The following is a 25,613-nucleotide window of genomic DNA, read 5'->3' on the forward strand; positions in this document are numbered from 1 at the left end:
AATATAGTTAGACTAAGTATAATTTTCAACCTCAACCCTCTCCTCCAATCCACTCATATGGTGGTAAGTCTTTCAAGGGTTTTCCTTGAAAGATAAAAAAAGAGGTTGGATAAAGAGGGTGAATAAGATATCTACTGCTGCTTGCTTGTTTTTGCTCCAGTGTTTCTCTGAAGACTACATGCACAAAGTCTATCAAACGGAAGATAAGAATTAATGATAACTTAAAATAGAGAATATGGTCTGCAAGAAGGTAAGAATTAAAAGTACAATAGCACCAATAAGGGAAATTATAGTCCAGGGGTTGTTGAAGTAGGTATGCTTCAATGTGGCTCTCCACTTATGCCATCTAGTTCGATAATAAGCATTCACTTTCTGGCAAAGTGATGCATAATAGAACTTCTGGAGGGTAGCACCTTTCCATGCTCTGCTAAAGAAAAGTGATGCATCTTCTTCAGTGCTCATCCAATTCTCTAATATTCCTCTGTCTCCTAGTAAGTGCACATCCTTTGATGAGTTCAGCAGATTGTCCAGAAGCACAACATAAGATGTGATTCTGCTAGGCAGTAGATGGTTGCACTGCTCATAAGCAATGAGGTTCCGAAAGAGATGTCCTGTGCTTCCTTGAATTAGGAATGGTGGTATCTCCATCAGCCCATCTTTGAATTTTATGTTCAGAATATCTTCAGGGTTACCCTTCTTGAATTTGACTCCAGCCTCTGCTAGGTCTGTCACAGATGGAATTACTTCCCAGTACTGATCATTCTCCACTGTCACCTCAACTTCTGCAGAAACTGAAATTATGCTATTTCGAAGGAAGTCCAGTAAGTGCTTTGGATCAAGTCTCGAGCTTGATTTTGCAGGAACTGTCATTGGCATTGAGGTTCGAAAGAATTCAAATGCAAGCTCTGATAGAGAATGGCTTTTATCCAAGGGAGGCACAGTTAAGCTGAATAGAGTTTCCAGAACAAACCATGGGATTTGGTTCTCAAGCAACATCAAATCAACACGCAAGTAAGTATCCATCCAAGGTGTATTAGATATGGGATCATCTCTTTGTGCTTCTAACCCATTGATCGCTTTCCTGCGAAAAAGTTCTAAGATGAAACAACCATCAACTAGCATCATTTCCACAAATCCATTGGAACTAAGGTAGCTCAGATCTTCTGCATAACACTCACGAGCACGTTCCTCCGATTGTCGAATGGCTTTGGTGAATATATTCAAACTTGTCTGCGGAGTTGGAGCTCGAGAGAGGAGTCCATGCAGATACCATAGTTTGAACTCTTCCACGCGCATAAGGTGTTCATGACCATGGTGCAACGGTCCAATTGACACTATATTAGGGTAAAAAGCACCCTGACTTTGTTGAGAGAGTACTTGGGGAACTCTGAAAATACAAGCTTGAGATGACAATGGAGGCCTAGGACGCAGCTTTGATTGAATTGAACATGCCAAAGCTTCATCCATATCCATAATTCTGTAATGTTCTTCCTGACTCTACCTTAAATTGGTTGTGTCTCTCTGGATATCCTTTTGTATCTCTTTGTCTTTCTTTTCTCAATAAAGATCTATTACCTAAAAAAGTTGGAAACCCTTATAGGGTCATCATCAGAAACCTGAATTAATGTAGCAATAAGCAATGTTTGTGAATTCAATTTTGGAAGAAATGGGAAAGTACTAATGCGAAGTTCGCTCCTAACAACCTGTAGATTTACAAGAAAAAGAAAAGGGTCTTGACAATCTATAGGGTTTTTCTCCATACAGCTAGTTCTAAGTATGAATAGAGGGTTTGGAAGAGAAGCAACTCTTGGCCAATGACCTCTCTCTTTCTCTGTTAATCAAAAGACGAAAAACACGATTCATGGAAATAAAAAGGTACATACAGGTGAAAGTATGTGAAGAAATTAGAAATCAACATCATCTATTCCTGAAGTTTCAAACCCTTTTCTCTGTTTCTTTCTTGGGCACTTCTTCCAATTTTTACATTCATTAAATCACAGGATTCGAAGGCATACCTGGTTCAAGCTTTTGTGTTCCTGCACTGAGCAGTGGCTTCAATGCTCAAAGCTTCACCAGAGGAAAATTTATCCTGCAATTTCCGGTTGGATCTGCAGAAATAGCAAAGGAATTGAAGTGGGAGATTCTGAATCACTGTCACAATTTATAATGGAGGAGATGTGAGATTGAGAAGGTCTATCAGATTTATTCAAACCACTTTGTAAATCTTCTTTTCTACTTTTGGTTGGACTCACTGCTACCCATTTGTAATCAAAACTCAAAAGTACTGAAACCACTTTGGAAAGTCCTTCTTTTCTGCTTTTGGTTGGACTAGGATATATCCATGGTGACCTTTCGTGGACTCATTTTACACTTTATTCCTATCTTGCGTGCTAAGCAATCCAAAACCCGATTACAAACCGATAAAACCAACTAAACAAATTCATTACATTATAGAAAATTAGCATTCTTTTTCAAGAAGGTACTTTCTTGACACACACAAACCAAGTGATATACCAAAGATACTCTACATCAAAGTTTCATTACAAGTCAAAAGCAATGAATGATGATGTTTCTGTTTTTCCCTGTTTGTATGAGAGATAAATTCCACTTCCACTTGATAAGACATCACCACAATAAATGAAAATTGACTGCCTCTAATGGAGTCCGAACCTGTACAATTAGACCGGTTCGGGTCAATTGATTTGTTGTAAGTAAAATTTTATTTTATTTTTTATTATAGTGTAAATCATAATAATAAAAAAAAAACAATTAAGCATGAATTCAAAGATATGATATAAAGAGTTGTGGTTTGATTTCGGACTGGTGCGGGCTCGATCACCCTCAGCCCAAATAGAACCCATTAAGGTTCAGTTCGAGCTGGTTTGGATTATAACGGGCTGGTGCAGTTCAACTTTCATGGTTCAAGCTACAAATTGACACCGCTAGTTATCTATAACAAATCGACTATGTTATGATATGGTAGGTTGCTACAGCAACAAATAGTCAATCCCAAGTTTTTGTGAGATGAATACTACAACAATAACAATTAAACTATATCTTACGGGAAGTTGTTACCGTGGTAAGTAGTCATATGAATATGAGATGAATACTACGATTCAATGAATAACAATTAGACTATATGCAACGAATAATTATTACCATGGCAAATAGTGCTCTATGACAAATAGACTTTATGCTACGAGGGATTATTAGCATGGTAAAATGTCATATGAATACTACGGTCTCATGGTTTCGTAATAAAAATTACAAATGGACAGCTCTGTTGAAATAGTAAAGGGGCATTTGCAATTATTTTTTCCAAAAATAATATATGTAATTGATTGCAAATATAGGGGGTCTACATGTAATTTGTCCAATTATTAAATGTCAACTTGTTACACAACCATTCTCAAAAGTCCTAAGCATAAGTTTTACCAAACAACCAAAATTATGCTTAGAAAACCATTCCCTGATGAAAACGTCAGGCAACAGTTTTAAGAAAGAACACCATTCTCAAGAAAGACTATTACCAAAAGCCTATTTAATAGGACAATATGGTTAAATTTGGGGGTAAAATATCCAAAGAGTAGGAAAAATTAATGTTTTGATTTTTTTTTAATTGAATATTTTTGTTAATTTTGTAAACCTAAATTGGCTTTAACTAAGGGTATCAATTTGGTACTGTAACGGTTTAATCGTACCATTTCAAAATTCAGTATGGAATGGTTTTGGTATAAGGCATCATACTGTCAGTATATATTGTATACCTTACCGAAATTCCGAATACTGAACCGAATTATATACCATATACCATAAAACCCATTAACAATAACAGTGTAACACGAAGGGCTTAACTCTTATTCAGTTATTCTCTTAACTTAGTGTCTCAGTTTTCTAAATTGGACAATTTCAGTCTTCTCAAGATCACCTTAGAAACCTTTAATGTTGTTGTTTTTTTATTTAGGATAACAAATCTTTGTTATATGAGCTTTAGATGAAGATGGTATTATAACTTCAACAACTTATTGTAATATGCAACCATCATTTTGCTCCATGGATACTAATAACATAAGATGCCCAGCTAAAATAACGATTTATCAATAGTATGAAACTATGAAACAAATTATGTCAAATATAAGATGAATTTTACTCCACTAATTCTTTATGATTCAGATTATGCCCAGATTATGCCACTGGTTCAGTGGTTCTTTTCAGATTATGCCTTACTAGAGATTAGCATCCACTGGTTTAGATTATGACCATTTTTTCCTGCTTCAATGGAGAGGGATCAGAAGGAATTACTAAATAAAACCATAGTGATTATCTAAGGTGGAAGGCAAAGAACAAAATTATGCCAAATGGTGTCAATGCTAATGAATTCGTTAAAAATTCCATAATAAAAAGAATGGGTTTTGTAACGATTTTCATACTGTAAAAAAACCGAATCGTGTCGTTTTTTTGTATTGATTTTATATGTTTTTCATACCGTACTATTTTTTAAAATATCATTTTCATATCGTATCGTATAAATTTGGTATTGTACGGTTTCGATATAAAGTTTTCAAATTCAATATTGTACCGTATCATACCGAATTTTCGATATTGCACAGAATAGACACCCTTAGTTGTAACTAGTCTTGTTAGTTGAAATATTGAGTGACTATTTTTATAAAAAGAAATCACAGAGTAGCTAATCATGTATTTTTTTCGAATATTGTGCAAATTGATTAGTAATAAATGACCAACTCGGCATTAAATTATTGAATACCCTCATTCTATTATCCCATTGACAAAACCCTGAGCACCATCGGAATGGTTAGTCATTAAAACCTCATGCGAAAATATGATATTTAACTAGCTTACATCAATATTTTACTGTAATTTTCTAATAGCAAGGAGTGTCTTTGACATATTTTCAACCTATAGAATGGCTGATTGATAAATTAAATATCAAAGGTGACATTAATATTAGGGGTAACTCCAAAGAGTCAATGGAAATTCAACTAATTTAAATCTTGACTAGTGAAAAAATATCACCTCTTTAGGGAACATATTATGTAATATCTCATTCTGAAATATATAAAATTGACTATTATTAGGAGGAAAAAAAGAAAAAGAAAGGAGTCTTTTATACATACTGTTCTATTATTTAGGAATCACAGTATAATTATGAATAATCCATGGGTTGTAGTAAATAATTTTTTTTAAAAGAGTTTTTTACGTGTGAGTCTTTTTAAGGGATCATAAACTAATGTTGGGTCTTCTTAATTCAATATATTACGTGTGGGTCTCAAACAGACTAATACCATTAGCTACGGCTAAGTATATTCAAATTTTAAACGTAAATGAACTAAAGTATCTCTCAAGTTATTTAGTTTGGTTAGGATCTATATGTAATATATTGCATTAAGGAAACCAACATTAATTTGTAGTCTCTAAAAGGACTCACACGTAAAAATCTCTTTCTAAAATATTAAACAATTAATGTAGAGAGGCGTGTGTAGGTGTAACTGAACCGGACTCCCCGGGGCCGCCCGGCCGACCATCGGCATTAAAATTAGGAATCTCGATATCTCCCCCGTCGTTGATCCGGACTCGTGTAATTAAGTGTAACTAGCGGCGTGTTAAAATTAGGAATCTCGATATCCGAGGTTTGGGGCGGCAGCGAAATTTTAAACTTGTTAAGGTGTAAAACGAAGGCAACGGAAGGAATAGAAAGGATCGAGTCCAAGAGTGGAAATCGAATCAGCTGTGAGTTTCTTTCTCTTTTGCATTATAATTTATAGCAGCTCTAGCTCCTCTTTGAGCGATATATAAATTCTTTTAGTTCTTTTAGTTTCTAAGTTTTTTGTTATATAGTGGCAGTAGTGCTGTTTACCCTAATACCTTCCGTGGTGAATCTTGTTTCAGAAAAACTTCATGAGAAACAAGCATTAACAGGGAAGGTAAGCAGCAATTCCCTTAAGTTGTTAATTCTAACAGCTGGTGTATTTTCTTGTGTATTGCTGCTTACCCTCCTTGCTTCGTCATCTGTATCTTGTTTCTCATGACGTTTTTTCTCATGATCGCTTATCCTCCCTTTTTTCATTATAACGGGTTCTTTGTGAGGGATATATTTTCTAGTTTCTAATTTTATGTACTTTGTTAATTATAATTCCTATATATATATATTGCTTGCAAGACAGATAAAGAATCAGTTTCGTGGGATACTTAGATTTTGTTATATTCATCTTAGCATCATGACTTACTCCATCATGACTTACTGGAGTAAGCGATTGAAGATGGATAACACTATTGATCATGGCGTCAAAAATATCATGGATGCACTTCCGGAGGATATCTGGGTGAGCATTGCAAATAAATTAAACTTGGAGGATTTTCTTTGCTTTAGTGGAGTTTCTAAGTCCTGGCACTCAACAGCAATGGCTGCTAAGAAAACATTGCCATTGCACTTGCGACCCTGTTTGCCATACTTGATGTTTTTTTCAAAATTTGGTTATCCTGAGTTTCACATACTCTATTATGCCAACAATGCCAGTGGCAATCTTAAAATATTGAGACCAAGATTTCCTAAAATCGTTGTTGGCTCTCAATGTGTTGGGTCAAACCGTGGATGGCTGATAATGGTGTATGAGATCCAGCAACAGTGTTATCTCCTAAATCCATTAACCCATGTTATAATTCGACTTCCACCACTGACTACTCTTCCCGAACAACATGATCCTTTTGACTTGTATTCCTTTAAGCTTATCTATCTCCATTTTATGAGCAAACAACACTCAACAAACATCATTAATAAGGCTATGCTGTTGTCTACTCCAACTCTTGCTGCTAATAGTTCTGACATGGATGATAAGAATACTGTATCTTTGGTAGCGACCATGAAGGATAATTGTACGGTACTTGCAATTTATGCTAACAATGCATTAGCCTTTTGTACTCCATGGGATAAACAGTGGACTGCCTTGGGAGTATATTATAGAGATGTTATTCTTTATAATGGAAAATTGTATGCCATTACTGAAATGTGTGATCTTAAACTTGTCGAGTTGGCTCCTTGTCCGAAAATAACAAGTTGCAACATTCCTCCTCCAACTCATGTGGATCTCAACCCTGATAGTCGTGGATTGAAGCGGAAGGCAATATATTTAGTGGAATGTCTCGGGGACTTGTTGATGGTTGTGAGAAGTTGTGAAGATGGTGATTTCCGATATTATGGAAGTCTTACATTCCAAATATTCAAGTTAGACTTGAAAAATCTTAGATGGATTCAGGTGGAGGACTTGGGTGATCACATGTTATTTGTTGGTAAAAGTACTTCATCATCTGCATCAACACGTGACTATCCTCATTTTAGAGAAAATAGTATATATTTCACATATGATGAAGCATATGGCTGGGAAGGACCAATGGTATATCAATTAGAAAGGATGGCTGGTGTTTTTCACTTAAAAGATAACAGCATTGAACATTTTTCATCATATTATTCGACCTTTAATCCATCTCCGCCTATCTGGTTCACACCGACCTTTTGTTAGATAGGGTGGAGGAGGAGTGTTTAGGCTGGCTATGAAGACTAGTATATGGCTTGATCCAAAAAAAAAACACTAGTGTATGAAGTATTCATTTTATATCTTCTTGTGACTTTTTCTATCCTTGTGCTTTTTGCACTTTCGTTTTTGACTTCGATAACTTTTTCTCTAGTAATAAATAATTGTCATGTATTTTTCTATCTCGTAAGGATAAATTGGAAATTCAAAATACATGTGATTATAAGGATTAGTCTTGATTTAAATTTCATATCACATGTTGTGAAGAGTTTTACTTGAACATAGACTCTAATCAAGTGAATTACTTGTACAGAATCATGTGACCAATTTCAAACATAAGAAAACTCTTCCATTTACGTATTGAACAAAGTTGAACAAAGGTTTAGGAATGAACCTTTTTAAGCATCTACTTCTGAAATGAAAAGGCTAACCTTATCACGAGGGTCTGATCATTATCTTTTATGGTAATAACAACTTGCTCTCTTCATGTTCTGCGTAGTCACAACAGTATACAAAAGTAAATCTCTCCTAAAAAGGATTAATTAACAAATATTTCTGCAACTTGTTTTAACTTAAAAGACCCCAAAGAAGCCATGTCAAGTAGTGAAAATTATGTCCACCCACTTACTATTGTGACAAAACCAACATGGCCCTAAATAGAGTTCAAAGCACATCATATCTCCATGCATTTGAGTTCGCAAGGGATCTTCACCTAAGGAAAGGTGAGATTTCAAATCTCACTCTTCATACCCCTTAGACCACTCACATATTATTGATCGTTTCACTTAATATCACCAGGTATCTCAAACCTTGATATTGATGGAAAGAAGAATAAGGCATTTTTTTTTTCTTCTTGTTGTGTAAATGTCTTGGGGACTTGATGCTTATGAAAAGTTGTCAAGTTAGTGATTTACGATATTATGGAGGTCTTACATTTTAGATATTCAAGTTAGACTTGAGAAACTTGAGGTGGATTTAGGTGGAGGACTTGGGTTTTTTTTTTGGGGTAGGAAATAAATTTCTTTATTGAAAGGAAAAACCTCTATTACAACCTATTTGTAACATATCAAAAAGTAAAAGCCAGTAAATGGGAAGGGGGGGGGGTTTGGATTGTTAGGAAGGCTTCTTGGGTGAGAGCACTATCCTTGGCTAAGGCATCCGCCACCATGTTTGCTTTGCGTAGAACATGTCTGAAGGAGATTGTCTCGAATGACTCCTTAAGGTGAAGGATATCAGCAATGATTGGATACACCTTCCATGGAGCATCAAATAGGTGGAGGACTTAGGTTGTTTACATGTTATTGTTGGCAAAAGTACTTTGTCATCTGCATGAACACGTGACTATCCTCAATTTAGAGAAAAATGCATATTTTTCACATATAATAAAGCTTTTACTTGGCAAGGACTGAAGGTATATGAATTAGCAAGAAATGCTAGTGTCTTTTGCTTAAAAGATAACAGCATTGATTCGCATCGAGCTCTTATTAGAGGGGCTGGAGGAGGAGGAGGGGGGAAGGGGTTGATACTGGCTATGGAGATTGGTGTATGAAATAGTTATTTTATGTTTTCTAGTGATTTTTTCTATCCTATAAGTTTTTTACACTTTTGATATAACTTTGATAATTTTTTTCCAGAGTTTTATGGTTGAATTGTTTTCTGCCTATAACAGTGAATTTGTTCATGTACTTTTAACCCCAACAAAAATTGTTCATGTGCTTTTCAATCTAATAACGATAATGAAAATTGAAAATTCGAGATACATGATGATCACAAGGATTAGTACTGAACAAAGATTCAGGAATGAATAAACTCTCCCATTCACATATTGAACAAAGTTGAACAAAGATTTAAGAATGAATCTTAATGCTTCGGCTTTTCAAATAAATTTTAATTATTTTTTACAAGAGACTTGCAAGGTAGGTATAGGCGTATAGAGTGCATTTCCTAGTGTATTAGGCATAAGCTTGAAAAGTTATAAATTCATTTTGTAGAAACCAATGAAGGAAACCAACAAAAATCAAAAGGGTGGTTCGGATTTAGAGTCAGATTTCACATTTTTTTTTAATTAATTTTTATAAGATTCCTCTCATTGTTATGTTCAATGTTCAATTACTCTATCTAATATCCCACGTTTAATTAAGTCAAATAATATCAAGTAATTATGTACCATTGAAAATGGAGTTGTAATGATTATCAAGTTATTGTCTACTCCTACTCTTGCTGTTAATAATTCTGAATTGGATGATAAGATTAATTGTATCTTTGGCAGCTGATGAAGGATAGTTGTGTAGTACCTATGGTTTATGCTAACAATGCATTAGCTTTTTGTACTCTACAGGATAGGGGGTGGACTACCTTGAGAATATATTCCAGAGACATTATTTTTTATAATGGAAAATTGTATACCATTATTGAACGGTGTGATCTTAGACTTGTGGAGTTGGCTTCTTGTCCGAATACAAGAAATTGTATGGTACTTGCAATTTGTGGTAACAATGCATTAGCCTTCTGTACTCCACGTGACAGACAGTGGACTGCCTTGGAAATATATTATAGAGACATTATTCTTTATAATGGAAAATTGTATGCCATTACTGAACTGGCTCCTTGTTCGAAAATTACAAGTTGCAACATTCCTCCTCCAATTCATGTGGATCTCAACCTTGATATTGATTGAGAGAAGCGGAAGACATTATATTTGGTGGGATGTCTTGGGGACTTCTTGATGGTTGTGAAAAGTTGTCGAGTTGGTGATTGACAATATTATTGAAGTCTTGCATTTTATATATTCAAGCTAGACTTGAAAAACCTGAGATGGATTCAAGTGGGGGACTTGGATGGTCACATGTTATTTATTGGTAAAAATACTTTGTTGTTTGTATCAACACATGACTATCCTCAATTTAGGAAAAACGGTATATATTTCGCATATGATAAACATTTACTTGGCAAGGACCGAAGGTATACGAATTAACAAGGAACAATGATGTCTTTCACTTAAAGATAATAGCACTAAACATTTTTCCTCATATAATTCTGGTTTGCAATGGGCTCTTGTTAGAGGGGGTAAGAGGAGGAGGAGGAACAGGGGTGGTTAAGGCTGTCTAGGGAGATTAGTATATGGAGTTTTTATTTTATGTCTTCCAATGATTTTTCTATCCTGAAAAATAGGTTAAATCCCACAATTAAACCTATTTTCTTTTAACCATGAATATGATTTTACCTTTTTATCCACACTTGATAAATTCATATAAAATAATAAAATCATAAATAATATTTTTAATATTCATTTTAAAATCCTAAACAATATTATTGATGTCACCATATTACCCCAGATTATATGACCAAAATTTTTCTCAAATTAAAAAAAAAAAAACTATTGCATGATCATTTTATCACTCTATAGCCAACGCAGTCATATTAACAAATTAATTTGACTTTAATCAGTAACTATGTACCTTCACTAATGGTGTGAAGTGTCAAGGTGCCTAGTAAGGTTTTTATTTTGGAGGGGTTGCGTCACATTTCCATCGAAAATGAAGGAGATTCATGTAAAATAAATTCTTATAATATTATTAAAAAATTCTTATAAAAAATATTATTTAGCATGTCAAATAAATTTACCAAGTAAAAATAAATTTGAAATAAAATGAAACTTGATAGTGTTAAATGTGGAGGGAGGTTTTGTAAGGTTTCAATTTTGAAGGGGGTGCATAGAGTTTTTAATTGAAATAGAGAGGGGTTATGTAAAAACTCTTTTATTTTTTTGATTAATGAAACTTCAAAATGCTACAGTCCTAGATAAAAAGGGAAATTATTTGGGTACTGCATTTTTGAGAAATGGACGGTGGAGATCAAAATTTCGATGTCAATCTTGACCTTTGCTATAGGTGATGTGCATTAACTACGAACACTGAAGAAAAAATTAAAAAAAAAAAAAAAAAGCGACTACTTGACCTAAACATAGCAAGGTAGGTATAGAGTGCATTTTCTAATGTATTAGGGATCAGCCTTAAAATTATAAATTCATTTTGTTAAAACCAATGAAGGAAACCAACAAAAATTAAAGAGTGGATTTGGATTCAGATTTCAGATTTCAAATTTTTTATTTAATTTTTATGAGATTCTTCTCATGTTATGTTCAATATTCAATTACGTACTCTATCTAATAAGCCATGTTTAGGTCAAATACTTGGAATGAGAGATAGATATAAACAAAGACCGCAACATTCCCAAAGCTTCCAAAGATTAGGTGTTCGATGACCTACTTAAACACACCAGCCACATTTGGATTTTGTGTTCAGTTGAGCATTTTCCAGGATAATTTTCTTTTCAGTGTTGGTTAATTAATTAGGCATGTGAAGAGTTTGCCTGCTGTGATGCAATCAAATGGCAAATCTTTCCGTTATAAAGATGCTTAGGGTTTACTCAAGCTTATTAATTACCATCAAGTGAAGAAATCTCAATCCAAATCTTGAACTAACAGCTTTGTACAGGGTTGGATTGGCAGATGGGTTCAAGTTCCTGGACTCCAAAGATCTACAAATCAATCAATGTTGTTGATTAATTAGGTGTATAATGATGGAGAGTGGTTGAAATCATGGCTTCCTATTGCTTAGGGTTTAGGGCAACAAAAGATTGATCCAAATCCTATGATCATGAACACAAACTTAAAAAATTTGAAGAGTTGGTAAAATCAATGATTCCAAATCTTTAATGGTTCTTCTCTTTTTTCTCATAAAGTAGCTTTATCAATCAAGAGATCAATCTTCATATATTGGGAATGATGTATTAGATAATATATCACCAAGAATGATGAATCTTGTGATGGTAATTTTCATATATTGATGTAAAAATCATATAAAACTTGGCTGAATCAGTCGGTCATATTGATCATCATTCTAATCCTAAAGTTGATTTATAGTTCTTCCAGTCGTGATTTTTTCTGTTATATACCTAATAGGGCTCAATTTGATTTATGAATACCTGAAATATATTAAAGGACTAGAAGCAGCTTCAAATTTTTTGGCACATTGGTCATTTTTGACTGATTTTCAAAAGTTTTGACTGATTTTCAAGCTACCATACATCTTTTTTGTGGTCCTTTGAATTGGACAAAATTGATTGTCAAATGGTTTGTTTTCTTTATGATCAATATCAAGTAGTTAACATGCAAGGCCTGAAATGTCCATGTCTGTCCTGCAAATTAATCTTCTTCAAATACAAGAGACGGAATGCAAAAGAATATTTCAGTGGGTTCCCACCAAACCACACTCATTTTTTGTTATTTTCTTGGTGAAAAGGCTCTTGGAATTAAAGCTTCCCATCTTCCTTTCACATTACCCAAAACGTCAACGTTTTTGTGTTCTGTGTCATCTTGAACTTCCCATTCTCTCTCTCACACAGGCCTCTCGCCTAACCAAGTGTTCTGCTTCTTCTTGATATTGCTGCTGGGAGCCTGGTTTTTTTTTTTTCCCTTAAAAAAAAATATTTTTCTGTTTTTATTTCTCTGCTGATTCTGGAGTTCAGAGTTTCAATGCTACCCAGAATGAGTGGGGGAGTTTTGTTGTTTGTTTCTCTTTAACTTTTTAGGGTCTGCTTTCTCTGAGTGCCGTTGTGATCTGACTTGTGAGGGGGATCGGTCAGTGCTTGGATTTTTGCTGCGAAACCATTTACAGCAGGTATGGTGAGGCGCCATGGCTGGCAACTTCCTGCTCACACTTTACAGGTTTGTTCTTGTTCAGTGAGTTCATTCCTCATCTCGGTTAAGTAAACTACTATTCGTTTGAAGTGCTGATTCAAGGTTTGGCTCGATCTGCATTTGGACGAAATGGGTGTCAGTTAAATGCTCAAATAGGGTTTAATCTATTAATTACAGCCTGGGTTGAATTTAGTTGAGTTATCAAGCTTTCCTTCTCCATTTTTCGGTTTCCACTTGAATTGTATCTCTATTTCTCTGGATGAAAACCCATGGACATACTTCCATTGAGCTTTAGTAGATGGTTTGTTTGTTGGGTTTTATTGGTTTTGCTGATGCCGTATGAATACTGACTGTCATTTCGATTTTCATTTTCAGAAACTTTTTATAGTTAGGATTGTCTTTATCAGTCACTTTCTATTGTCTGAATATGGAGCCTATCGTCTGAATAGGATTGTCTTATCAGTCACCTTGAGGATTTTTCTGTGTGTGTGGTTTTGGGAGTTAGTTCTGTATTTTGTCTTAATTTCTTCTTCTTCTTCTTTTTTTTTTTTTTTTTTTATAAGATCTTAGTTTCATTCATTTCTCATTATTTCTCATATCCTGCTTTGCTCTCTAATTTCAGAATTGAGTTGACCATTTTTAATCATCATGTCAATGAAGTTCATCCTGTGGTTATGAATTTAACGAACTAAGAATATCCTGACAGCCATTTCTATGGTTGATATCTATCTATCTGTGTGGAATTGGTTTTCATTACTTGTTTTGAACTTTTGACCATTTTACTTTGGTATGGATATGAGATTTTGCTTCTCTTAGACCTCATAGTCTTGCTTCCTTAAGTTCGAAATCTTTGCTTTTACTTTTGGAAGACTTAGAGGCCGGGATTGTGATTCGTAGTCTAGTATGGTGCTGTTTCTCTTTCAGTAACCCAAATAACTTCATTTATGGAAAAAAATGAAGCAATTCTGCAGCTCTGCTTATGAGTGTTATTCCTTTGGGAGAGGATTACCTTTGCCTCCTGCTAGATGGGATTTTAGTTTCACCTTCAGCTTTACCTTCTGTCATAAGGAAGTGTCCTAAAGCAAAACCAGCCTTATAGTCTTTTTGAAATGACCAGTCCATGCGAGAAAAACCAGAACTGATTAGCCAAGCCTGGATTAAAAAAAGAAAGGGATGGAACAGACTGGGAAAATTTGTAGCCTAAGATAGTTCAGATTGAACTCCTATTCTGGTGGATCATAGAGTTCCAGTCTTTACTATAAAAGAAGGAAGATAGAAAAGATTATAGAGCTCAGGCAATAGATCTGGTCCACCAAATATCTCAGCAATCTGAGTTACAGGTCAGGCCATGTAGAGAACTCCAGGGGTAACTAGGAAAACAAGGTAGCAGATTTAGCACTCAAAACTCAAAGGTCTGGCGCACATGTTACAACGGTTCTAAAGAGCCATAGACAGAAGTTATTGTGTAGAATTGGATTTGAATCTGATTAGAGATATGAGAGTGAAATAAGGAATATCCCCACCCAACCTCTCCTTCATCGCCATGTCCTTGTTGCTCGAGTGTGCCCTCAACACTTAAGGTATCGGAAACCCCTCCATCTCTTTTTCACCTGCCCCTTCACTGAGCCTATCTGGCGCCTTGGTCTTGCTTCCTTCTGGCACTGCTGCAGACACCCATGGCACTTGGATCTAAAGATCGCTGGATTACCTCCACACTTCAGGGCATCACCATTAGAGATACAGCCAGGAAGCTGGTTTCTAGTGCTTGTATTTCTCACATTTGGCTAGGGGAATCTCCAAAGATGGGCTTCCAAATCTAGATCACTGGACCAGATTTGGAAAGCCATCTGTAAAGATGTCTGCTCTAAGCTTTTTTTGGTCCCTCACATACCCCTTCTAGAATCCCCAAGGAACATGCATATTGTTGTTACTTGGGGTTTATATTTGTCGCTGTTCTCTCAGAGCTGAGTTTGTTGCCGCCCCCCTTCTTCCCCTTTGTACATTCTCCCCCTTCTCTTTGGGGAATATATTGTTTATGCATTTCAAAGAAAGAAAAGAAAATAAATAAAGCAACTGGAAACTGAACAGAGGGGGGACTATATAAAATATAGAATAGAGCAGGAACAACCCGTAAAGAGAATAATCCATCCAAAAGAAAAAACCGTGAAGAGTATATGCTCTTTCACAATGAATCCAACTTAGCATTGCTTGATATCCATCCAAATACACTATGGATCCAACAGTCAAATCTTCAAGGAAAACTTGAATAATAAAACTCATAATTTGGTTAGGTTTTAAAGAGCTTAAGCATTAAAGAGTCATTTTCGGTTAGTTCTCTACCAGATCTAAAAGGCTTCACAAATTCTAACTATATTTGTATTTTAGAGTCCTTATTAGTTAGTCTATCTGCTGAAGAGTTCTAGATTTAGGAAACTGACAACTCTATAGTAGGAAATCAACACCTTTTTTTAATTGCCCCTTGTTTTTTCCTAGAAGTTCTTAAAAGGGTAAAAATAGGTTTTCAAAAAGAATTTGAAAATTGATATATCTAATCATTGCCATCATCAAAATGTGTTAGACACAAATTTTGATTGCATATGTGAATTGACACTATTACCGTCATTAGGGGGGGGGATTTGTCTGTCATACGAAAAAGGTAGAAAGTATGCTGACTATTTATTTGATTTGAAAGGTGTTAATAAGCAAATCCCTTTGGTATTCTTATAAATGTGACTGAACCCATTTCATATAGGGTTGGTTCCCCCCCCCCCCCCCCCCAAAAGAAAAAAAAAAGAAGAAAACAGAAAAGAAAAAAAGAGATCGATATCATTTATTTTTGTCTGTATTATTTACTTTTGGTTGGTGTTCACAGTCCAAAAGCTGGATTTTTTACGTCTTTCTTGTCTTTTAAATGAAACTCTATTCATCCTACCCTTGTCTAGATTTTGAAACATTAGGTGAACCTTGATGCAGGGCCATTGGCAGTCCCTGCCAATGCAGATCTACTGTGATCTGGCCAGGCCTAGCTCAAGTGCAGCTTTTGTAAGGTGGTGTTGCCCAGTTTTCAAGTAGTCTTTCTAGTTCTTGCTTTTTCGTTTCCTTAGGTGTCCTTTGTATTCCTTCGTGGAGTGAATGAAATGGCTTTTAGTGCAGATGTTCTTTCTGAATTTCCTAGCTGAAAGTTTGAAAGTGGTAGGTAATTAATTTAAAAATGCTTTATTGGGTTTATTTTGTAGGTGTGGTGAAACCCAAAAGTCCTTAGGAATTGTCAATGTAACTAAAGGTTTATCCTCCACATTTTCTCTGTAAATACAAAATGTGGGAAGGGGTCTCTAAAGGTATGCCACATTGGTTGGTGGACCACAGTTGTAGCCTTGAGGTCGAGGCATCAAAACAACTTCTTAGCAAAAATTGCTGGGGTAAGACTGCGTAGGAAAATCCCCCCCCCCCATCCGGACTCTACTTGTGTGGAAAGCCTTTGGCACTGGGTTTGCCCTTTAAGCTTTCCTTGAGACCTTCTAGCTGTGAATCTCAGTTGTAGTAAGGTGCACCTCTTGATGCCTTTGTGGATTCTGAAGGAAGCAACAAGTGGGACTCCAGGCTGCCAAATCTATCCTCTTTATCCATCTACCAATTCTACCATTGACATCTCCACTTCATATCCACAGTCATTCACATCTTCTACATCCATCTTCTAACTCTTTATATAACCCAGGGTTTGGGCTAGTCTTCAGGATCCCTTTCTAATTGACCAGCAGTAAATTAGGGTTCTAACCTTGCTGTTTTAGGTCAATTCTTAATCAATTCATGCTGGAATAGGAGCTGTATATGCTCAATTATGACCTTCGCCTAAGGGGTTTTGGTTTCTAGACCCTGCAGTTAGGTCTGACGTCTATCCCATGGCTCCAAGTCTTCCCTCAATGCTCTTCCTTATTTAATTCATCATATCTGCCTTGTGACCCGGGGGTGGTGGTTTTATTTATTGCCACATTACATTGAAGGAAAATAGCTAGAACTCTATAAAGAAAAGCAACTTGAACTCAACTTATGAAACCTACTTGGACTCAACTTAGGGAATCCAATTTGGATTAGAATTCCCTTGTACAATTGGACTTAACTTTCTAAACTAGAAAATGACTCTTAAGTAAAGAGTTCCTAAACAAATACTACTTGCAAACCAACTTTAAAAAGGAATCCCACTTGAAATTGCATTCAAACTTGGACTCCTGTCAGACAAGACTCTAATAATTTGGCCAATTGAAAACAAAAAGTAGATCTATGATCCTAAAATTATTATGGATTCTTTGAAGTACTTTGGACCCAAAGGAGGTAAAGGAAATTATCAAAATACCACTAGTGTAACTTGCCAGCTCTTTGTGTTGTATGATTGTGGGCTGAATTTGAGCCTAAAATATGAAGTGACCCATGATTGCCAAACCTGGTTAGATCACCTCCTCTCATGGTTGTCATAGTGTCCGCCTAGGCGGTTTTTCAACCGCCTTGTTTTGAACTGCTTAATTGATGCCCAAATTGCAAAGGAACTCCAAGGCACAAAGTGACATAAGACTTCGTGCTCGTCGCCAATAGAATGTGAAGCATGAGCCATACTCAACATCAAGAATTAATGAATCAGTAAATGCCTTGGCAGACGCTTTGACAACCATGGTTTGATGAGATGAACTTATATTTGTGTTCTTTTTTTGAATAATTTTTCATAATTATGATTCTTGAATGCTTGTTTTTTTGGGACGAATGTGACTATTGAATATTTGTTTAGCTTATTATAAAAAGTAGTTGTATTGAAAATTTTTTACCCAATCACTTTGGTCCCCTTATTGCCGCCTAGACGCCCCTTTGTCACCTATTGCTGTGGTTGCCTTTCCACCTTGACAACCTTGCCTCCTCTACGTGTCTCAATAATCTGATTTATTTTGAATTAATTCGGTTTGATCCTGGAGGGCAGAATCCCGGATCCTCCATCGATGCTAGATCAGGGTCAATGATCCAACATGTATAAAGCCCAACACAAGGCTTATTCACACTACATTAAGCTCACATACTTGATTTTCCCACATCAGATCTTCTGTGCTTCGAGTGACAAAGATTGTATATTTTGTCCAATTTCCATTACCTCCTCTAGGCTGTCTTCAACTTTGAACCTAGATACATCTTCTAGTTTTAAGTTTTAACACCAAATTTTCCTTTTCACAATGATCAGTTGGAATAGAGAAAAACTTCATGGGGCTTTAATTAATGCTGATTTGTCTATGTCAGTCTTTTCCTTTTTTATGTTCCTGCAAAACAATATCTGGTGTGTTTACCTTGGCACTATTTGTCTTCTTGATCATCAGAGAACATGGATGACGCGTGATGTTAGTAATCTATTACTGCTGTCTCATTATGAATACATATGCTTTTGTAATATCTGTCTTGCCATTTGTTCTCCTGGACTGAATACTATTGGCATCTAGTCATTTTTCATGAGGCCCCGTACATATTCGAGATTTCAATTGAATAGTCATGGTATGCTTTTGTAATATCTGTCTTGCCATTTGTTCTCCTGGACTGAAAACTATTGGCATCTATTCATTTTTCATGAGGCCCCCTACATATCCGAGATTTCAATTGAATAATCATGGTATTTAAAGCTCTAGAATCAATCTGTTCAGTAATTCCATTTTCTCTGAGAGGGATTTGGATTGGTTTGAATTTTTTGTTAGACTAGGATGTACCTGTTTCCTGAGTAGATCATTCATCTTCCACTCTACATTGAGTAATCGTTGTTTTAAGATTGAGCTGCATTCAGCAATTCTGTAACTCCTATTACAAGTTCTTAACGTGTACTTCTGCTTTAGTCGTGAGCCTTAGTCATTTGTTGCCTTGAAATCGATTTCCATATATTCTTGATCAACAGTTCAGTTCTGGCCCTCCTTGGATCCTTTCTGGTTGCATAAGGACTCATGCGTGCTTTGCTTGTCTTCTTCCTTGGACAGGTTGTAGCAATTACAGTATTTTCCTTGTTGGTTGTTGCGTTCTATGCCTTTTTTGCACCTTTCCTTGGTGGCCATGTCTGGGAATATGCTGCAGTTGCCATTTATACTCCTGCGGTATGTTACTGATCTGTTACGGATTTTTTCGACGATTCCATTGATTTTTACAAGGGTACCTTCTAAATTTCTTTATCTGTTTATTTTCTGATTTTCTTAATTTTGTGCGCAGGCACTTATTGTTTTCATTCTTTATATCCGCTGTACTGCCATTAATCCTGCTGACCCGGGAATTATGTCAAAATTTACGGGGGAGGTAACAAATAAACCTAATACAAATCTGGGGTTATCAGGTGGGAAAGTTCCTGGTAGTTTTAGAGAAGTTGGAATTGGGGTGCATTCTTCTCCGTCATCCGTTTCTAGAAGCTCTGTAACGGCTGACCACTGTAAGCAAGGTTCAATTGGAGAATCTGAGATTATGGACATTCCAGGGGGTCTTGCAGGTCAAAGATCATCAAATTGTGTCAACATTGGAGGGATCTGCTGTGCATTATTTGTACATGAAGATTGTGCAAAACGTGGAGGACCTGCTGAGCAACAAGCCACTGTGGAAGATGCTTTATTCTGCACGTTGTGCAATGCTGAGGTAGAACCCCAGGATTACTTTACTCTTACATGTGTTGATTTTTTATGACTTGTATCTTTTACGATTGTAAAATTATAACAGCTTTTCATTTTTGACTGTTCCATGTTTGTTGTCTAGGTCATTGATTTGATCCATGAGTGTTCCTAGTGAGAAAATGTGGGAAGAATATATATGTTATTATGAAGCCTTCTTGGTGAATCCTCAAGCAATCTCAAGCAACTTGTATGCGTTGATGATATCTTGCTGTTTTTATGATTAGCATTACTGGTAATAGTTTAATGTGCGAGGATATGCATTTTTTTAAACTATCTCATGAACTTAAAAATAAAGTTTGTGACTAATGTTGAGTTCTAAACATAATTCAGACATTCTTTTAACTTATATATTTCACGTTATAATTGTTCTTATATATCTGATCCTGCACTTAGGTTTTTTTTTTTTTTTTGGGGGGGGGGGGTGGGGGATGAATAAATAATATATTAAAGAGAAAGGAACATACAAGAATGGTCTTTAGGAGGAAGACCGGGAAAGAAAGGTTAAGACCCCAAGATACAACAATAAGCCTGTTCCTTGGGGTATCATCAATCAGGGGATGGGGAGAGGCAACAAGTCAGAAGAAACATCAGAATAGATGGCATTCAAATCATATCTTTCGAGCGTGATTTGGAAGTCCATCTCTAAAGGTTCAGCTCCCACCAAAGATGATGGACAAAGTCATAGAATACAAGCTTACCAACCCGATCACAAATAGTAGAGCCTTGGAAATTCCTCAGAATCCAAGACCACTCACTAGCAAAGCCAAATGATCGCCTCGAACGGGGCCAAATGAAGGATAGGGCTTTTCCTAGATAGATCTAGAAAAAAGGCAAGAAAGGAAAAGATGGTCAAGGTCCTCCGAACTATTCCAACAAAGGATGCAGTTTGGGCTAATAGGGATGTGGTGGACAATAACGAGATACTATTAAAGACATTCCCTTCAATTATTAACAGATAGTAATATTATTTCTTTTTCTATGTATGTCTGTGCAATGACAGCAAAGGAAGAAATGAACGTCATTATGGATGAACTGGATGTAAAAAATTATTTCGTATGTCCTTAAAATATGTTTCTCTTGTCCAACAAAAGGAAAATTCTTATATACTTCATATTATAATTGTATTTCCTTCTCTAAAGTCAGCTTCTCATATGGTTTTCATGTTGTATCACCTCCATGTCAAAGTTTGTGTGAGAGAGATGCCAATAAAATAAAATATTTGTTAATGTTTTGTGTGCGTCTTGTGTTCCTGAGTTTTAGGATCCATCTCATTGTCGAAGTCATGGACTATAGCATTTCTACACAAGGAAATAAATATGATTTACGGAGTAAAATCCTTGAAAGGTTCTTCTATCATTTATATGTTCTTCTTTGTCTTGCAGGTGCGCAAGTTCAGTAAGCACTGTAGAAGTTGTGATAAATGTGTCGATGGTTTTGATCACCACTGTCGGGTATTTCACTGTGCTTGGACATTTAAACGTTCAATCACTTTTCAATGCAATTGTGGATTGAAATTTGTGTTGGAAACTAAGACTGCATGTTCCTTTTATGCAGTGGCTTAACAATTGTGTGGGAAGAAAGAATTATGTAACATTTATATGTCTTATGTCTACAAGTCTTATTTGGGTAATGCATCAAAACAGCATAGTTGTTCAGTTACACTGACATTAAGGTCTCACCTGATGCCTAATAATTGCTTACAATCCTTTCTTTCTTAGCTTGTAATAGAGGCTGGAGTTGGTATTGCTGTCTTCATCCGTTGCTTTGTGAATAAAAGGAACATGGAGGAAGAAATTGTTGAGAGGCTTGGCAATGGTTTCTCTCGTGCCCCTTTTGCAGCTGTTGTGGTTCGTCTGTTTTCTTGACTCATAATGTCAAGTACATCTCTTTGGTTGGTTATGTTCAGGAGATCCCATTTACTAATATGAAATGCTTGATGTGTGCAGGCCGTATGTTCTGCAGTTTCTTTGCTGGCTTGTCTCCCTTTGGGTGAACTTTTCTTTTTCCATATAATTCTTATCAGGAAGGTCTGAGACAAGAAATTTTTGGTCTCTCTTGTGTTCAAAAAAATAAACCAGTCTCAAAGAAGTGCATAATTTTACAGTTGTTTTCTTCCTTTATTCTTATCAGGGCATTACTACTTACGAGTATGTCGTGGCAATGAGAGCCATGAGTGAGGCACCTGCAGGGGCATCTTTAGACGAGGAAATGCAAAATGTCACCTATTCTCCAACAGGATCTGCTACGACTGGCATAAGCGGGGGAAGTTCCCTGGGCCTGCAATACAAGGGTGCATGGTGTACACCTCCTAGGGTATTTGTCGACTATCAGGTAAGATCATTCAGAATTACCATTTATTTTGCAGCTACATATGCTGGGAATTATAACTTAAAAGCATGAAATGCCAATGTTGTATTTCTGTGTGTGGCTTATCTGATAGCGTTGTGGTCATTCATTTGGTGGGTTTAAGTACATGTTTTCATGGTAAATCCACCAGACTAGATCATTGCTGTCTCCATTAAATATGCACATATATGGGATTATGTGATGATCAGGATTGTGGTCTAAAGATTTTATAATGAAGATAGAAGTAAAACAAAAAATAAATTTAGTGATTTGTTTGCCTTTCTGGTGTATTTCCACAACTAAATTTATTTATAGTGGTAATTAATATATTATCTGTGGATAACGTGTTTTCCCCTTTTTTTACTTGGTATGTGAATAACTATTTTTATTCCTACTGGTTATATCAGGATGAAGTTATTCCTCACTTAGAGCCTGGAATGGTACCATCTACTGTTGATCCAGATGCTGCGGGGATTGCAGAAAAAGGAAACAAGTCCAAGAGGCCTGTTCGGATTAGTGCTTGGAAGCTTGCAAAGTTGGATTCAAATGAAGCAATGCGAGTGGCAGCTAAAGCTAGGGCATCTTCTTCAGTTCTCCGTCCAGTTGAAAACCGCCATTTGCCCGACAGTGAGGTCAGTTCCAGTGGAAATCTCAGTGGCAGAAGTAGTATGAGCACTGAGGTAGGACTAAACAAAGAAGCCAAGACTGATATGAGACTGTCTCCTTTGAGGAATTCATATGCACCTAGTCTTGGCAGCAAGGATGACTGTGAAACTGGGACTCAAAGTTTGAGCAGCTTCAGCAGTCCAAGTCATGTCCATGATTCAGTATCTCTTAGTCCTCTTCCACAAGAGCGCCCCTCCGGTCGTCCTAATCATACTAGTTCAGCATCCCATTTTGCTCCAGAGAGGCCTTTTGCTACTACGAGAACATCTTTTCCCAATAGTAATCTTGAAAACTCGGTATTTAATCCTAATTCCTCAGGATTCGATGACAAGATCATGCAAAAGAGTAGCAGTACTGATCCCTTGCTGTTACAGGCCCCGGCTTCATCTCTTCTCAGAGATGGTAAAAGAACATCTGTTGTGTGGGATCAAGAGGCTGGTAGGTATGTGTCAGTTCCTGTATCAGCGAGGACTGCTGAATCTTCCCTGGATGCCCGAATTAGATCAGTGCAAGTTGGAGTAGCGAATAGTCGTGCAGAAAGAAGCACTTATGTTCTGTCCACTGAGCCTGGTACAGCCAAGGCTTCTTCCTTGCAGCAGTCAGAGAAACTTTTGTACACTGGACAGTCTATCTTCTTTGGTGGTCCTCTATTGAGTGTCCCAGTTAAGGATGGTCCAAGAGGTGAAGCCAGCTCGTCTAGTTTGAGACCAGAACAGGGGAGAATGGTATCCAACTGGCCCCAAGAAGCTAGAGGTGGAAGAGGTGTGGCAATAAACCAGTTACCTGTGTTCACTCCAGCAGGTTTGGAAAGGAACCCATCATTTGACTCGCGGTAGTTTGGATTGTAAAGCTTATGATACCATTCTTTAAGAGTAGGAAGGTTTTGTCAGCTAATGTTGGTTTTGTCCTACTGATTTTGGAGATGGTGGGTAAGGAGGCAATACCATTACCAGCTACAGAAGCTTCTTACTGCTCACACTTTTTTGTATCAGAAACTTCTAATTGGGAACTGCAGCTCTCTGAAGGAAACGGTCTGGATGGGATAAGTATGGGGGCTCCTCGAGGATGAAACCATCTATGATTTTGACAGGCACCATTGTTGGTAAATTTTGCATTCCTTTATACTGAACTGGTTTGTAAACCATGGAAGTGCTGATGGCCTTTTGAAGATTGTTGTAGATTTGAACATTCCACTGAATTGGTTTCATCTGTCAGATACCTTTTTCAGTCACTAATATATTTGGAACTTAGCTGTATCATTTTATCTACTTCAGAATAAAGAGAAGAAAAAGAGGTCTTATTCCACAAATTCTACCTAGTCTCTCAATATGCCACAGAAAAACCCCAAAACATGAAAGAAGATTTTATGGTTTCTGAAGAACAAAATCACAAAGGTAAAAAACTCCCAAGGTAATAAGCCTTGTGAAAATCTTAAATTTGGTTTGGCATTTAAAATCTCTATGACCGTATCTCATATCTGGTTGCCCAGTAGAAAATAGAAATGACTACGAAACCCATTTGGAGTCACATAGACAGATTGGTTGGAAGATTAAAACAAGAATGAGGAGAGAAACTCCAACCACTCTTCCTGTTGCTCGTTAGTGTTTTTGTGGGGGTTTTTTTTTTTTTAATAAGAATACATATTCAATAAAAGTTTTTTTTGACATTTTTACGATTTCATCTGTGAGGACTAGATTTGAAATTTTAAGCACTTAGACACTTACGTTTTTAGTAGTATTTTTAGTCCTTGGTTTTCTTACATTCTTTTTTTTTGTTGATTTTCTTTTCTGTTTATTTTAATAAAAAATCTGAAGAAAAAAAAAGCATTCACATATCTTAAACTAAAAATTTATAAAAGTAAGAAAATAAAATAATTTAATCAGATAATTTAGTCAATTTGATAAAAATATTACCATATTTGTGTCATTTCACTAATAGAATGGATTGAAATCCCCTAAAAATTACAAATATGAGTTCAAAAAATAGATTTTCATTATCCATTTACAATCCATACTTGCAAATCATGAAAGCATGCATTTTTCGTATATTCTCTAAATTCTAGCACATGAAAGAGGCATAGCTTACAGACAGAATAAATCGGACTTTCTTCCATCTTAACATTATTAACTGAATACCACGTGTGTCAATTTGGAAGAGAGTTGAAATTGGCCTGACAAGACGGAAGGATCGTTACATCAGACGGTAGAGATTCTTTTTAGAGTCAAAGTCAAAAACTTCCACCAGTTCAATCGTCTGTTTAAACATAGATCATCAATAATAAAAAAAGTCGGGTTAACGGCTGCACATGTAATATTCTTCATTTTCAATTTCCCTCTATGGCTATATAAAAATATTAAAAAAAGAAAGAAAGAAAGGAAGAAAAAAAGAAAGAAAGAAAAAGAAAGAAGAAGAAAGAAAGAAAGAAAAGAAGGGAAAGAAAAGAAAAGAAAGAAAAAGAAAAGCAGAAGAAGGAGGAGACGAAAGTCGGTTAAATATAAAAATGGAAAGCCGGTCTTCTCACTTCTCCCGGCATTTTCCTTTTTAACTCAGGACTAAAGAGAAGTCAAATCTCTTCCTGCACCGGAACATCAGCGCTTCTCGGCTCTTCTTTCTTCCTTCTTCTTCGGTAAGTTAGATTTTTTTGTTAATCTTGAGCTCAACAGATCATGAAATAGATGAATC

General features: G+C 36.1%; 2 protein-coding genes across 2 annotated transcripts; one reads left to right on the forward strand and one right to left on the reverse strand.

Annotated features, from left to right (window-relative positions):
- Window positions 1-115: 115 nt before the first annotated feature.
- On the reverse strand, window positions 116-2,361 carry LOC149005821 (UPF0481 protein At3g47200-like). Its single transcript, XM_089169626.1, has 2 exons — window positions 2,016-2,361; window positions 116-1,575 (listed from the first exon to the last, which is right to left on the reverse strand). The coding sequence occupies exon 2, from the start codon at window positions 1,471-1,473 to the stop codon at window positions 211-213; it is 1,263 nt and encodes a 420-aa protein (XP_089025752.1). The 5' UTR covers window positions 1,474-1,575; window positions 2,016-2,361; the 3' UTR covers window positions 116-210.
- Window positions 2,362-12,661: 10,300 nt separating this feature from the next.
- Window positions 12,662-24,301, forward strand: LOC149005822 (DHHC-type zinc finger family protein). Its single transcript, XM_089168108.1, has 9 exons — window positions 12,662-13,278; window positions 19,245-19,358; window positions 19,471-19,884; window positions 21,302-21,370; window positions 21,474-21,545; window positions 21,638-21,766; window positions 21,866-21,946; window positions 22,050-22,250; window positions 22,673-24,301. The coding sequence occupies exons 1-9, from the start codon at window positions 13,234-13,236 to the stop codon at window positions 23,765-23,767; spliced, it is 2,220 nt and encodes a 739-aa protein (XP_089024234.1). The 5' UTR covers window positions 12,662-13,233; the 3' UTR covers window positions 23,768-24,301.
- Window positions 24,302-25,613: the final 1,312 nt, after the last annotated feature.

Source organism: Hakea prostrata, chromosome 9 (assembly GCF_041222555.1).
Source record: "Hakea prostrata isolate BN-2017 chromosome 9, UWA_Hpros_2, whole genome shotgun sequence".
In the NCBI taxonomy this organism is placed as follows: Eukaryota; Viridiplantae; Streptophyta; class Magnoliopsida; order Proteales; family Proteaceae; genus Hakea; species Hakea prostrata.